Genomic DNA, 13,631 nt, shown 5'->3' on the forward strand with positions numbered 1-13,631 from the left:
AAGGCCACAGAGAAGATCCATAGATGCAGTGAAGGAGGGCGTGCAGAGGGTTGGGATGACAGAGGAGGATGGGAGGGATAGGGTAAGACGGAGGCAGATGATCTGCTGTGGCGACCCCTAAAGGAACCAGGCAAGAGAAAAAGAAAAAGAAGAATGTTGCACTTTTTAACCATCTAGTTGCCTTTGGAAAAGTGACTTAAGAACTGAGTGGAGATGCAGAGTTGGTGCTGTGAATCAGTGAAAGGCCCGTTTCACATCCATAGGAAAAATATGAATTAATAATTTGTAATTATCTGCGACTATATGAAGCATTTAATTACGTTTTCAACTTTCTTCTCTGCATTTACTGGCTGGTGTATTATTATTTTTTGTTTGTTTTGTGCGTGATTCTGCCGCTGCAGTGGGGCATAGTTAGGAGATTTTATGCATGACTTTAAAACTGCTGAATTATTGTGCTTATAAAGGACTTTTTAAGGATTCAAATTGGAAACACTTCTTCAACCACATGTTTTTGTTTGAATAAAATTGTATCCAGTGCCAGCACTGACTGTACTTAACAAAACAACCAAATTCTAAAGATGTACACGAACTGCTGAATTCATGTTTTCATTCACATCTTTTTACTCTCTTTATACACCACTCTGCATTTAATTATTAGCTCATATTAATCTCTGGCTCTCTTCCACTGCACATCTTTTATCCTGTCTCTCTCCCCCCTCAGCACCAACTGGTCACAGCAGATAGCTGCCCCTCCCTGATCCTGGTTCTCCTGGAGGTTTCTTCCTGTTAAAAGGGAGTTTTTCCTTCCCACTGTCACCAAGTGCTGCTCATAGGGTGTCATTTTGTCTGTTGGGTTTTCTCTGTAATTATTGTAGGGTCTTTACCTTACAATACAAAGCGCCTTGAGGCGACTATATGTTGTGATTTGGGGCTATATAAATAAAATTGAACTGAATGTTCTCATTTCAGTCAGTAAAAAAATGAAAGTCCATACGCAGGATCATATGACGTAATGGAAATGATATATCTACTTTGCTAAAAATTGCCACACTTTCTGTAATTGGAGTTATACAAGGGACTCTTTTTAAATACTGTCCATAGTGAACATTTAATAACACCCACAGCCAAAGCTGGTTTATTTTGCTCCATGTTCAGTAGTCGCAGTAGTTCTAAAATGCAATGCTTTCAAACTAGAGAGCTAAAAATATCTTTTTTAAGAGTGCCTCTTAGCCACTGAGTGCACATGTATCTTGTGGAAAAAGTAAACACAACAAAATGATCACAGTCGTATGCCAAACAAGCTTCATATCTTTGAAAGCTTATTCTCACACTGTCATGAAATGAATGGAAAAGGGCTTTCTGGGTTGAAGGAAGGCAGTTTATGAACTTGGCCTGCACAGTTATATAGTAATACTTACCTTTATAATGTCATAAAAGTAGGGGTGCAAAAATGAGTGTGTGTTCCATGCATGTGAGCTCTGTTTCAAGTTATTACAGCTGCATGTTAACTTGCCTGCACTCTATATGTGAGAGGGAAAGGAAGACGCTTCAGAAATGAATCAGATCCCTTCTTAGTCTCAGGGAAGGCTTAGTATAAGTGGTAGAAAGAGAGGGTCGCGTCTCGCACATACACATGCAAATAATTCAGTCTGAAAAAGTAAACAGATAAACTTCAGGCACCTGCCTGATTATCTGTCTGTGATGGCCTCCTCTTCTCCCAGCTCGCTTCTTTATTTATCAACGGAAGCTAAAGTGATTAACCCACAGCTGTTCTCCCAGCACCACACACACACACACACACACACACACACACACACACACACACTGTCATTCCATACAGTATGTTGCACAGGCCAAAAGGTGTCAGATACCAGTGGCATCTTAGAAAGAGTCAGTGAAAATAAAAGTCAGAAGAGAGCTGGTGTGACTTTTTGACACTTTAAATGATAAAGTTCTCTGAGAAGACTGTAAAAACAGTGCTTGCCAGACCATACAAAGTCCTTCTCAATGTGTGTGTTTGCGAGACAAATCTGAGACCTGAACGAAATCCCTCGCTGCTGTGGAGACAGCCTCCCGGCCCACTGCGGACGCATTAATCACAGGTTATAATTAAATGTCTCCATCTCTTCACCCAGAGACAGGATGGGAAGTGAAAAGGGCCAGAGCTGCTATCCGCTCATGCTCCAGCCAGGCCAGCAACCCAGAGTTCACCACGTCCAGGTCTTGATCCTCCTCTGTCACCACAGTTGGTGGTACATATTGTGCAAAGGGGAAATATGTGGAAGCCATAACTCTGGGCTCTGCTGGACTGCTCTAATAAGAATATAGCCTCTTTAATTAGTGCATCTTAATAGTTTCTGTTACTGTTCTCTGTAATGTCTGTGGTGCACGGTTGAGATGGAGGTACAGTATGTGATAGTTTCAATTTTGGTGCAAATCTGCTTTACTTTCTTTAAAGGTGCTAAATAGGGAATTGGCCTTAATAGAAGATACACCCTCTGCATTTTATTACACCTAAGGGTCCTTTATTAATAGCCAGAGTGGCAGCACCACCCTTCATCTCAGTCTTTTCAACAATTCTGAAGGAAGTCATTGTAACAAGGTTACAATGTGTCACTGTAGTACACTTAGTAGTATTTGTGCCTCTTGTATATTTATACTCTTACAGAATCTTATATGCAGGAATATAAACTCAAGGTTTATATCTATTATCTACAAAGACAAGAAATGAGTGAATTGTTCAGTATCTTAGTGTTTTTTTTCTTGAGAAAGTCTAAGTCATTTGTCCAGAGCATTGTTCATTAAAATGTTCTGCATCAAATCAAGAATAAGTGACATTGCAGACCACTTTTATTGGGATGAAATGTAATACTGTGATGGATACGCCGCAGGAGAGAGGAGGGGAGGCGTGTGCTGAATGATGATGTCCTGTTTAGGAAGGCGGGAGCTCACATCCCAACTAAAGCTGCCTCGTAATTGGAAGGTGGAGTCCAAAGCCTCCCTTCCAGTGGAAGAAGAGAGACACCAATATGAAGCCTGTGGACATGTGTGTGCTAAGCAGTATGTTTAAAATTAGATCTTAATGTTGTAAATACACGATCACAGTCTTATAAGAAATTTTGCTTTGTCACCCAAATGAGAAATGCTCAAACTTATTTACTATAAAATATTGAGTAGCACAACAGATGACAGTAAATCAATAGAGACAAAAACTGCCCAGTGGTTATAGTCATGCTGCAGACCTTAATCCGGTTGCTTTTTTTCCCCACTAGTCTTTTTTAGAGACTTACTGTAAGATTTCAGAGCTTTTCATTGACACTGAAGCCTCGACTCTCTGCACTCTGAACATCTCCTTCACAGCTATTCTTCCTTCTTTAATACCGCTGTTGATTCTCTCTGCATTCAGGCGTAAGTGCAGAGACATCACGAATGTCAGGCTGAACTGCAATAAAAATCACACAAATTTTACAATTAGTCTCTAGTTTCAGCTGCCACAGATGTGCTTTGTTTTACATTTGGGACCACATAACAAGGCGGGTAATATCATACAAAAGTGCGATCGGGATATTGTCAGAAGAGGCTTTTTTTCCTTGTCTTTTTACACATTTGTGACAAAATAGAAGAAAATAGAAGAGAAAGCTGGAGGAAAGCTCAGTTATGAATTTAACACATAAACATTTTCATGACATCTCCCATTTGTTCAGATTACGAGCTCATCTGGATGTGATTCAGTACATGTGCATTTACTACAATGTACCACATGAACTATCCTGCTATTATGAGGAAATGGAGCATTTTATTTATTTGGGTTGATCGATCTATCTATCTATCTATCTATCTATCTATCTATCTATCTATCTATCTATCTATCTATCTATCTATCTATCTATCTATCTATCTATCTATCTATCTATCTATCTATCTATGCTCCTTGTGTATCTCTAGTCTTGAGGTGACTTTATTTTGCCTAAAAACTATTCTGTTTGGTCTCTTTCATGTTGCCACAGGGTTGTGCAATGTGTGTCTCCTAATGAGTTTAGTGACTTTTTTTGGACAGAACTGCATGGTATCAATTTGTGGTGTAACTATGTCATCCCCATTGGAACGTTTTGTAAGCTAATTCAGGGAAAAGAAATAATGCTTCCACAGCGACCTTATTTTAGAATTAATTACCTTTTAATATAACCATTACTTCCCTCCGGCAACTTTTGTAAATCTGCGGTAGGCCTACTGAATAATGACTGTGTAATGACCTCATCTCATGGTCATTACACCCCACTGTAAAAACCACTGCTCTGTCATTTGCCTCCAATGACTGAAGCGACAACAGAGAAGCCCCCCCCCCCCCCCCCCCCCCCCCCCCCCCCCCCACACACACACACACACGTCTTCCTCTTTTCTGCAACCCACAAGAGAAAAGAAAGGCAAAGTGAGGAGAAAAAAGAACTTTTTTTGCGATGAATGAAGACACACAAACTGTTCCCTCACGGCCTCAGACGCAGGTCTTAAGTCTTCGCGGACCAGCAGCCTTTTAAAAAGACGCAACTTCACAAATGACCCGGAGAGCTGAGATTTTGGACGAGGCGATTCCTTCGTGGATAGGGGAACACACAGCGGGATGAGGAAAAACAAAACGTAGAAAAACAACAACTTGTGGAGACTCTCGATTTTATTCTATTATACAAAATTTAATATCATGATTATGACTCATTCTCAGCGATTTACCCTTACTTTATTTTAGAAGCACTGAGGCATATATACGCAATGCCCCCTAAACTCACACATGGTACAGTCCACAGCTCCTTTTCGTTTCACAGCGTCGGGAACCACAGCACAACATGTAGGAGACCGTACCCGAGCCTTGCAGCAGAGTTAACTTTTTAATCCCGGTTTTGTCGCGTTATCGCACACAAGAGGAGGAGGCGGAGGAGGTGGTGGAGAGAAAGGGGGATAAAAAGTCAGTCATGCTATGAGGTTAGGGTGAAAGCCGGAGCGTCTTCTTGTAAAAGAAGCCCGTTGATATTTAATTGTGCACAGGAGAAGAAGAGAAGAAGAAGAAGAAGAAGAGGAGGAGGAGGGAAGAAGGGGAAGGGAAGCCCAGAGAAGAGAGAGAAAAGCGGGGTACACGATGCAGCTGGCCGCGGTGCTGTGGGGCGCCCTCATAACTTTGCTTCTCAGCCAGAGTCCAGGTAAGAAAATGCGGGTTCAACAACGCCGCGAACCGGGCTTGAAACTGCGTGTCAGTGGGTTTTAGGAAGAGGGGGACGGAGGTGTTTTCGTACCGCTGTTGTTTGGTACTACAATTTAGTTTGGTTTTGTTTTTTAAATTCCTTCTTATGAGCGCATTCAACCAGCACTTTTAAAGTTTGCCCTTTAAAAGTGAGGGAGGCATGTAGGTGATTAAACTAGTGGAACATGTGTGTGAGTGTGCTGTATTAAAATCTTGTTTGACAAAACACGCTTGTGTCCGGGTTCAAGCCGATGGTCCGACCTCACGGGTCTGCAGCTGTCCTTAGTAATAACTGAAACTTGTGAAAGTGCATTCATAATTTAATATTTTCACTTTTAGCACTCTCTGGGGCTTTTTTTTCCCTTTTTTTTGTAGCTTCCCTTTTTCTGACAGCATATGTGTGTTAGTGCTGTATTTGGATGAAATGAGTGTGTGTAAGGTTTCATCAGTGTTTTCTGGTGTTGCATGGAGGTTAAGTACAGATTTTTGTGTGTGTGTGTGTGTGAATGGGTATGCCCGATGCTCTGTCAGATCTGCCACATATCTTGGCTGATGTTGGAATAAGTAACCAGATGTTACATGAGTGCTTTTTAATCTGTGTCTTGTCTGGGATGCCTAGAAGCTGAAAGGCATAAAACGTATGAAAGGGATTTTTTTTTATTCTTTGCTAGAGATAATGTTTGCTTTTTCCTGGGATATTAGCTGGGAGACGTGTGCAGTTGCTTAAATATTCCCTTTTTCTCTTTTGTGCAAATATGAATAATTTAGAGCAAAACTTGAGTTATTGAAATGGGACCTTCATGCTCTTATTTGTCTGATAACTTCCAAGAAAGAAGCAAATGTGGAGCACACTCCTCTGTGCTCTGATTACAAGTGAACCACACTGTTTATCTAGGATAATTTATATCCCCCCCTTCCCCCACACACCACAACAGCAGTACTTGTAATATTTCCACCACCCCCTTTTCTATGTTTCTCGAACACCTTGCATTTACAACATGTTACAACAGCCGCTGGAATGCAAGGACCCAGCTGAAGCACTGTCTACACACACACACACACACACACACACACACACACACACACACACACCGGGCTTAGTGTCATGCACACATGGGCGCTGCACTCTCTGACATGCCGTGAAAAGATTTACCTGACGGGGCCACAAAAATTACATCTGTAATTGGCTGGTCGGACCTCAAATGGACGTTGGTGTAATTGTAACAACTTCTAAATGTCACCAGAAGACTGTCTCTAAAATGTCAACCAGATAAGAGTCAATATCCAATTGAAAACAAAAGCCACCCTGGATGACATCCTATATATAGCGGGGCCTTTTATCCTTCCAGATATAGTTATCAATGTTTCCCCCCTCCCGCCTTCCCTCTTTATCTGGGGCGGAGGGCCGCGCTCGTTTGATTATAGACTTGTCCTGTCATAAAGCAATTAAGCCTGCTGGGACTGTATCGCGTCTTAAACATTTGATTGTGCACTGGGCATGAATGGGAGCTCCTGCTGTTGGCATTTTCCATTGTGGCACACAGCAAACACCACAGCTCCAGTGCTTTGTAATTCTTCTGCTTGATGGTTTTTCATTCCAGTCTTCAGTTGAAGATCCTTAAATCTGAGCATTTTCCTGTTGGGAATCCTGAAAATTGAACATTTATTTCCTCTCTGGTTTATTTTTGTCAGGGTGGAAAAGGCTCTGAAATAGCATTCAAACTGTAATTTGACTCGGACAGTTAGACTTGCACTTAATGAATGATTATTTTAAGACTAGTGGCTCTTTAAAGACAGGATCTCGTACCACAGCTATCCAGTGGTTGGGGAAACTCCAGGATGCTTGAAAATCTGACATCGATAAATATATCTTTAAATGGGAGAAGGAAATTAAATTCCATTGGACTAAACCATGAAATGTTAATCATCTTGGCCGTAAACATTGTCAAAGTGATGCATCAGTCTAACCTTGACAAGCGAATTTCTGTGTTTTGACTGTTGTATTTTAAGATATACATTATGGGTTCATGTGGAGATGAATAAAATGGGAAAGGCTATAATTTCTATGCTGTGTACAGTAAATGGCATTATGAAGGCCAGCTGCTGGTCCCATTTGACAGAAGATGCCCCAGGGCTATAATTTATTAAACTGTGTGTGTGTGTGTGTGTGTGTGTGTGTGTGTGTGTGTGTGTGTGTGTGTGTGTGTAACTGAGTCTTAACTTGTTTGAGGTCAGGATGCCTTCTCAGCTCTAGTCTAGTGGCCTCACCGTAATGGGCTGTGTTGGACTAATGGTGTGTTGGAGAGAGTGTTATACACTTTAATTATGTGCTCTGGGACAGCACAACCTCCGCACCACCACCACCATCACCCACCCACTCCAGCGATCTCCACCGTGCCCTCCTCATTCACCGATCAACTATTGATTGGACTCAGAAGCTGCGGCGCCGTTCCACTGAAGGCGTCGCTGAACATTCGATCACTTTCATATTGCAATAAAGCATCATTTAAAGGTAAATCCATGACGCTTAGGGAATGTGATGAAATACTCTCCTTACACGATGATCCTTATCCTGCAGAAGTGAACAGGACTAAACTGAGACAGTACTCCTGTATGAATCTGACAGCTGGGCAGCCATCCAAAAAACCTCCTTCCTTGAGTGGGTTTTTTTTTTTTTGGTCTGATTTGCTGCAGCGGCCAAACAAAGAAGAAGAAAGGCAATGATGACAGTAAAATACAAGCAACAGATTTGGGCTGAAAAATTAGATTTTTTTTTTTTAAGTCATAAAAATATCCCTTGCAATTTCTAGGACGTCAGGGATAAATCCTCAATTTGGGTTTGTCCAATTAAAATTATATAAAAAAACCCTGTGGCAGTCCATTTAATGTTATAAAGCAGAAAAACATGGCACTGCTCTGAGATGCTAAAAGTGGGGAAATGTTTGACATTAATGCTTGCTAAATGGTTCAAGTTAGTTTCCAGCAGGTTACTGTAGCAGATACGGCACACCTCGGTTGGAAAATAAAACATAATTTTGGACTGTCTTTATTTGCAGTGAGGGAAATAATTATTTGAATCTCTGCTGAGTTTGTACGTTTGCACACAAAGAAATGAACAGTCTCTAATGGAGAGAGAATATCAACCAAAAATCCAGAAAAACACATTAATAAAAATTATAAACTTATTTTCTTGTCATTGAGTGTAATGAGTATTTGATCCCCTACAGATGGGCTATGTGCTCATGTGACACACAGATTACAATCAGTCAGTTACAGATACTCCTGGTCTCAGTGCGTTCTGTGTATAAAGCACACCTGTCCACAGAATCAGTTTCTTCCATTCCAGCCTTTCTGAGCTGTCTCCAGACTGACAGAAAACCTGTGGAGGGAGCTGAAGTCAGCAGCCAAGAAACGTGAAGGAATTAGGGAGCTTCTGTAAAGCAGAGCGGGCCAGCATCCGTCCTGAGATGTGTGCAAAGCTCATGACCAACTACAAGAAACATCTTACAGCTGTGCTCGCCAACAAGGGTTTCTCCACCAAGCACTAAGTGATGTTTTACTTGTGGATCAAATACTTATTTCACTCAATGACATGCCAGTCAATTCATAATTTTTATGTTTTGTGTGTGTTTTTTTTCCTGGATTTTTGGTTTATGTTCTGTCTCTGTCCATTAAAATTAAACTGCCACAAAGTTGATCATTTCTTTGTAAGTGAGCAAACTTACAAATTCAGCACAAGATCAAATAATTATTTATCCCACTGTATATTTCATTATATATTTAATAATTTTGGTGAAAAAATTTAGGATAAGAGGTTGGAGTTAAAAGAAGAAAATGACAAGCATAAGACCAGCAGACAGCGGGAGTTAGAGGAACAGTGGCTGGAAAAGGGGAGGTGGGGAGTTTGGCTCTGTGCTTGCTCTCTGCTGTCGGCCTCTGTGCCCTTCCCTGCCACCTGTATTCCCTTGTCGGATTGATTAGTCCCTTGACATTGCCCTCCCCATCCTGGACCCCCCCAACACACACACACACACACACACACTCATTTAAACACAATCTCACTGGACTTTTCACACAACCTGCAGGCGTGGTTTTGCAGCAAAAAATTTATGGCTTTGTCTTGCAAAATTCCTCCAACACATTTGATTAAGTGTCCTTGGAGTAATTGGGTTGGTATTAACGCTGTTGCAATGTTGATATTTCCAAATAACTCAGCCTACAGACAGATTGATGGCGTGCCATAAGTTGTTTTTGGTACTGATTCCACTCTGTAGACGACTTTTCTCTGACAGGGAATGGTTGATGTGGAGGATGTGGCCGTGGTTTGGGTCAATGAAATGCAACTGCTTTGTCTGTAGTCTTGGCCAGATTTGATTGTTTTGGCTGAAGCTTTTTGGTGGCTTCAGGGGATTGAAAGTTTCATTAATGGATGTGAGACTGGAGCTGCTGTGCTAGATGAGTGTATATGATTTTTGTGGCCTGAATGAGTATGTTTGTGTGTGCCCTCCTCTGGTCTAGCTGGTTAGGTTGGTGTAGGCCAGGCTTTTGCTTGCACTAGGGGAAGGTAAAGTGGGCCAACTGACACCCCCACTGTGCTTTGTGTGTCTCTGCTGAGGGGATGGAATTGCACCTCCAAGGTAGCAGTGGAGGTAACCTGTGATTACTTAATTCCCAGCCCCCCTTCCAACATTCTCGTATGGATAAATGTCAGACTTCTGACCCCTCTCCTTTTTCTCCTCGTGTCCTTCTACCTTCCTATAAATCACCTGCTTCTCTCCCTGCAAGACCTGACTCCGTCCCGAGGGACCCCCGGGGCTGGCTTTCGTCTTCAGGGCCGTATCAGATTTCAGAACATGATGCTACAGCCCCTGGGCCCATTTCAGTTATATGCTCACTTCACTCATATTCAGCGTGTTGCACATGTCAGGTCTTATAGCACACAAGCAAGCAAACAAAGTCAACTGCTGGCAGCGCTCAGTGCAGAGAGCAGGGGCTTCCCAGTCTAACAGCAGAAATTATCCACTGGTAGAAATCTGTGCCAAAGTTGTGACTGTGTTATATTTTTCCTGCTGCTTTTGCGTGCTAAAAAGATATGAGCGGTTGCTTATTTTATGTGTGATGAAGTTTGGTAGAATTTAAAGTAGAGGACTTGATCTCTGAGTAGAAGCAAGCCAAAATTGATCTTAACATCTGTCCATGGGTGAGAGATGTTAAAATGCATTTTAATAGTTTTTCATTTGTATCCATAGTGTAGTGGTTAACACATACGCCTAAGACATGAAAGATCCCCAGTTCACTGGGAGGGCTGCATCAGGACGGGCATCCGACATAAAAATCTGTGCCAGTTTAAACTATACAGATCCATCCACTGTAACTGCTCCTTTGAATTAAAGGAGCAGCTGAAAGAAGTGCTCTTATTTGTATTACGCTGTACAAAGTTGATTGATGGCTGTGGGTCATGCTTGATCCAGTAATTGTAGAGCAGGACCAAAACCAATATTTGGATATTGGTTTGCTGGGCATTCACTTTTCAGTTTTGCCAGTTGGGTGTTCACTCACCCACCCTAACAAGCTTTTTGTCAGAGCCAAGTGAATATCACCAGTTTTGTCATGGAATTAGTATTTTTAACCTGTTTTGTTCTTTGTGATTTGACCTGTCTTGGAACTCTTTGGCTAGTCCATTTTTTTTTTTTTTTTTTTTTGTGTTTGCAGGGGAGCTTCTAGTATAGCCAGCAGATATCTGAGCCAAGATTTCCATGTCCTTTCCATTGGAAATGGAAAGATTTCCATTTGCTAGCTAAATTAGATGGTAGCCTATGTAACCAAGCTCAATCAGGCAAATACCAGCCCTCCTTTGCTCTCCACAGACTGTCTGCATCCATGCAACCAAAGCCTGCTCAAACTTGATACCCAATAGCACTTGGACTACCAGAAGGTTAGAAATGGAAACTGTAAAGCTTCTAGTACCAAAGGTCTTGCCTCCATCTACATATTAATGTTAGATATGTGTCTGTAGAGATTAGAGGTTCACTAAATCAACCACAATGCACATATTCACTTATCCACTGGTCATACATTAGAATGTATTTCTGACTAATAAGGTAACACACAGTCATTGGTTTATTTATATGTGAACAGATCATACTTAATGTCTTCCAAAGAGACCCCCCCCCCCCTTGTTTTTTTTAAGTTTTGCTTGCTTTTGTTTTGGACCCCCCCCCCCCCCCCCCCCCCCCCCCAAAAAAAAAAAAAAAAAAAAAGGTCTGTAAGCTCAGTGGCTGTGTTATGTCTTTAAGTAGCCAAACCCCAAATAACTCAGTGGAGAAATTGGTCAGCAGTGTGATTTTGATACAGATGCAGTTTTTAGCTGGTAACATCAGCAGCAAACAAAGTTTTAATTAAAATCTTAATTTCACATTTAAGTGCTTGGAACAAAGAACTGTTCCCAAGACAGATTCCCATCACTGTTTGACAGTGACTCTGAAACCTCAGGTAAGAGAGGTACTTTCTATCACCACTGCAACACTCTGTCTGCTGTCTTTTATAATTTTTGTGGCATAGCAGTCATGCCATGCCACCACACAGGTCTGGAAATGAAAAAGAGATTTTTTAGGCCATGTAATATGAATCTGAGTTCCTTGGGGGTTGCAGATTATTGGGGACTGTAATAAACTCTAGTTCTCTGTCTCAGCGGGGGTCTGCTGTAGAGGACAGAAAGATAAGCAGGGCTGGAGACTCACTGTCTGAGTACAACCAGGGGAGGGGGAGCAGGGACACAAAGACATTCTGAAGGACACTCACACATACTGATCCATAGTAACTTAATTCTTCATCCTTTCTTGCTGTGACAGAGGCAAAATGTCCACAGGGACATTAATGACATTCTGTCAGATGTGGTAGAAGACATTAGTGTGAAATGATCATGGCATCAATGGATTGTTGTCATGAAAGGGCTCTTTCCATCCCCAAATGTGGTTTTAGCCACGCACTAGAAATAAGCACTCATTCTTATGTATTATATGGGTAACCAAGACATCACGGAATACTCTTTTCAGACAAAAAGAGGACATTTGTCTGGTGCCAGTTTCTGTATGGTTTCAGTCTTTACTTGGGGGCACGAAGGGAAATTTGTGCAGCGATATATTCAGCGTGTCTAATGGGTTAACAGCAGAGTGCAGGGCACACACAAACATATGGTTTTGAAATGGCTTTTGTGTGTGGGTTGAGAAATTTCTGAAAAAGTTTTGAGGACTGGACAGTGCCCTTGTCTTTTTTTTTTTTTTCCCCAGCAGTTGAACTAGGAATGTACTGTACCTGTCACATGTCACGTAATTTATTTGGATTACTGTCATTTCAGCTCTTTGTGAGATTCTTTACTGCATCATGTTGTCTTTCGTGATTGCACTAGTTTCTCCTTTCCCTTCTCAGTTTCACTGGGAGTGCACTGTGCCACACAGGTGAATATTGCATGTGGTTTTGAGCTGATAAGTGATAGAAAATAGTAAGTAAAGGTTTCCCAACAGCTGCTATGCCAAAAATAAGGAGAGTTAAGAGTCACAGAGACACCAACAGGGAAAGCATCGTTGTCCAGCAACTCACTTGATCGTAGTCAAAAACGGCTTTCTCCGTGCTATGTTAGCATAGCTACCAGTGCACTGCTGCCAGCGTGTGGAGCAGCAAACGCAAATGAATAGACGCAACTGGACGGTGTCCCGATCCCCAGTCTAGCTTTTTAAGTCAAGATCCAAATCCAGTCCGATCGGTGAATCCCTACGATGAACTCGCTGGGAAAATAAAAAAAACCCTCAGAGAAGGGAGATGGTTTGTTACTCTGTGCCATTAAAAATCTTTGATTTTAAAAAATACAAAAGTGAACCACACTGTGGCACCGGGGGACATGTTCATTTAACACCCACCACACAGCCACTGTAGTTTATCTTGACTCAGTCTCACACACATCATTATTAATAAATACTCAGTATAGCACTGAATGATTGTTTAATTAATGTTTGCTAAAACTGTAGAAAAACCACATCTTTATGCTCCTCTCACCTTGTAGACTGCAGACAGAAAGCAGATTGGGTGAGAGTTAAAGGTATAAATAACTACAAACAGAGACATATTTCTTTCTTCACCGAATATGACCTCATTCACTACACTGAGGTCAGCGACTAATTTTGTGGGTACGCGTGCACATGCTTTGTTCTAGACTGCATGGCAGCTCGCGAACAGCCTGATATTGATGCAGTTTATGGATCGATCTCTTAATTGATGTCAAAGTTGTGACTCGTGAGCTTTTGTTCTGCTCTACAAGACTCATCTTCAGCTTACCAACTTTGTTTGAACACGCACGCACGCACGCATGCACACACACACTGAGCTTCCTTTCCATTCATTTTGT

At 41.6% G+C, this 13,631-nt stretch overlaps 1 protein-coding gene across 1 annotated transcript in view; it reads left to right on the top strand.

Moving 5' to 3' along the window:
• The first annotated feature begins 4,849 nt into the window (after nucleotides 1–4,849).
• The window catches only part of lrp4 (low density lipoprotein receptor-related protein 4), a 105,922-nt gene continuing 97,140 nt past the window's right edge, over nucleotides 4,850–13,631 (top strand). Inside the window, exon 1 of the mRNA XM_030725997.1 lies at nucleotides 4,850–5,189. Coding sequence (XP_030581857.1) covers nucleotides 5,129–5,189 — 61 coding nt within the window. The 5' untranslated portion in view covers nucleotides 4,850–5,128. The remainder of the gene's footprint in view (nucleotides 5,190–13,631) is intronic.

The sequence above is a fragment of the Archocentrus centrarchus genome, unplaced genomic scaffold (assembly GCF_007364275.1).
Source record: "Archocentrus centrarchus isolate MPI-CPG fArcCen1 unplaced genomic scaffold, fArcCen1 scaffold_90_ctg1, whole genome shotgun sequence".
Taxonomy (NCBI): domain Eukaryota; kingdom Metazoa; phylum Chordata; class Actinopteri; order Cichliformes; family Cichlidae; genus Archocentrus; species Archocentrus centrarchus.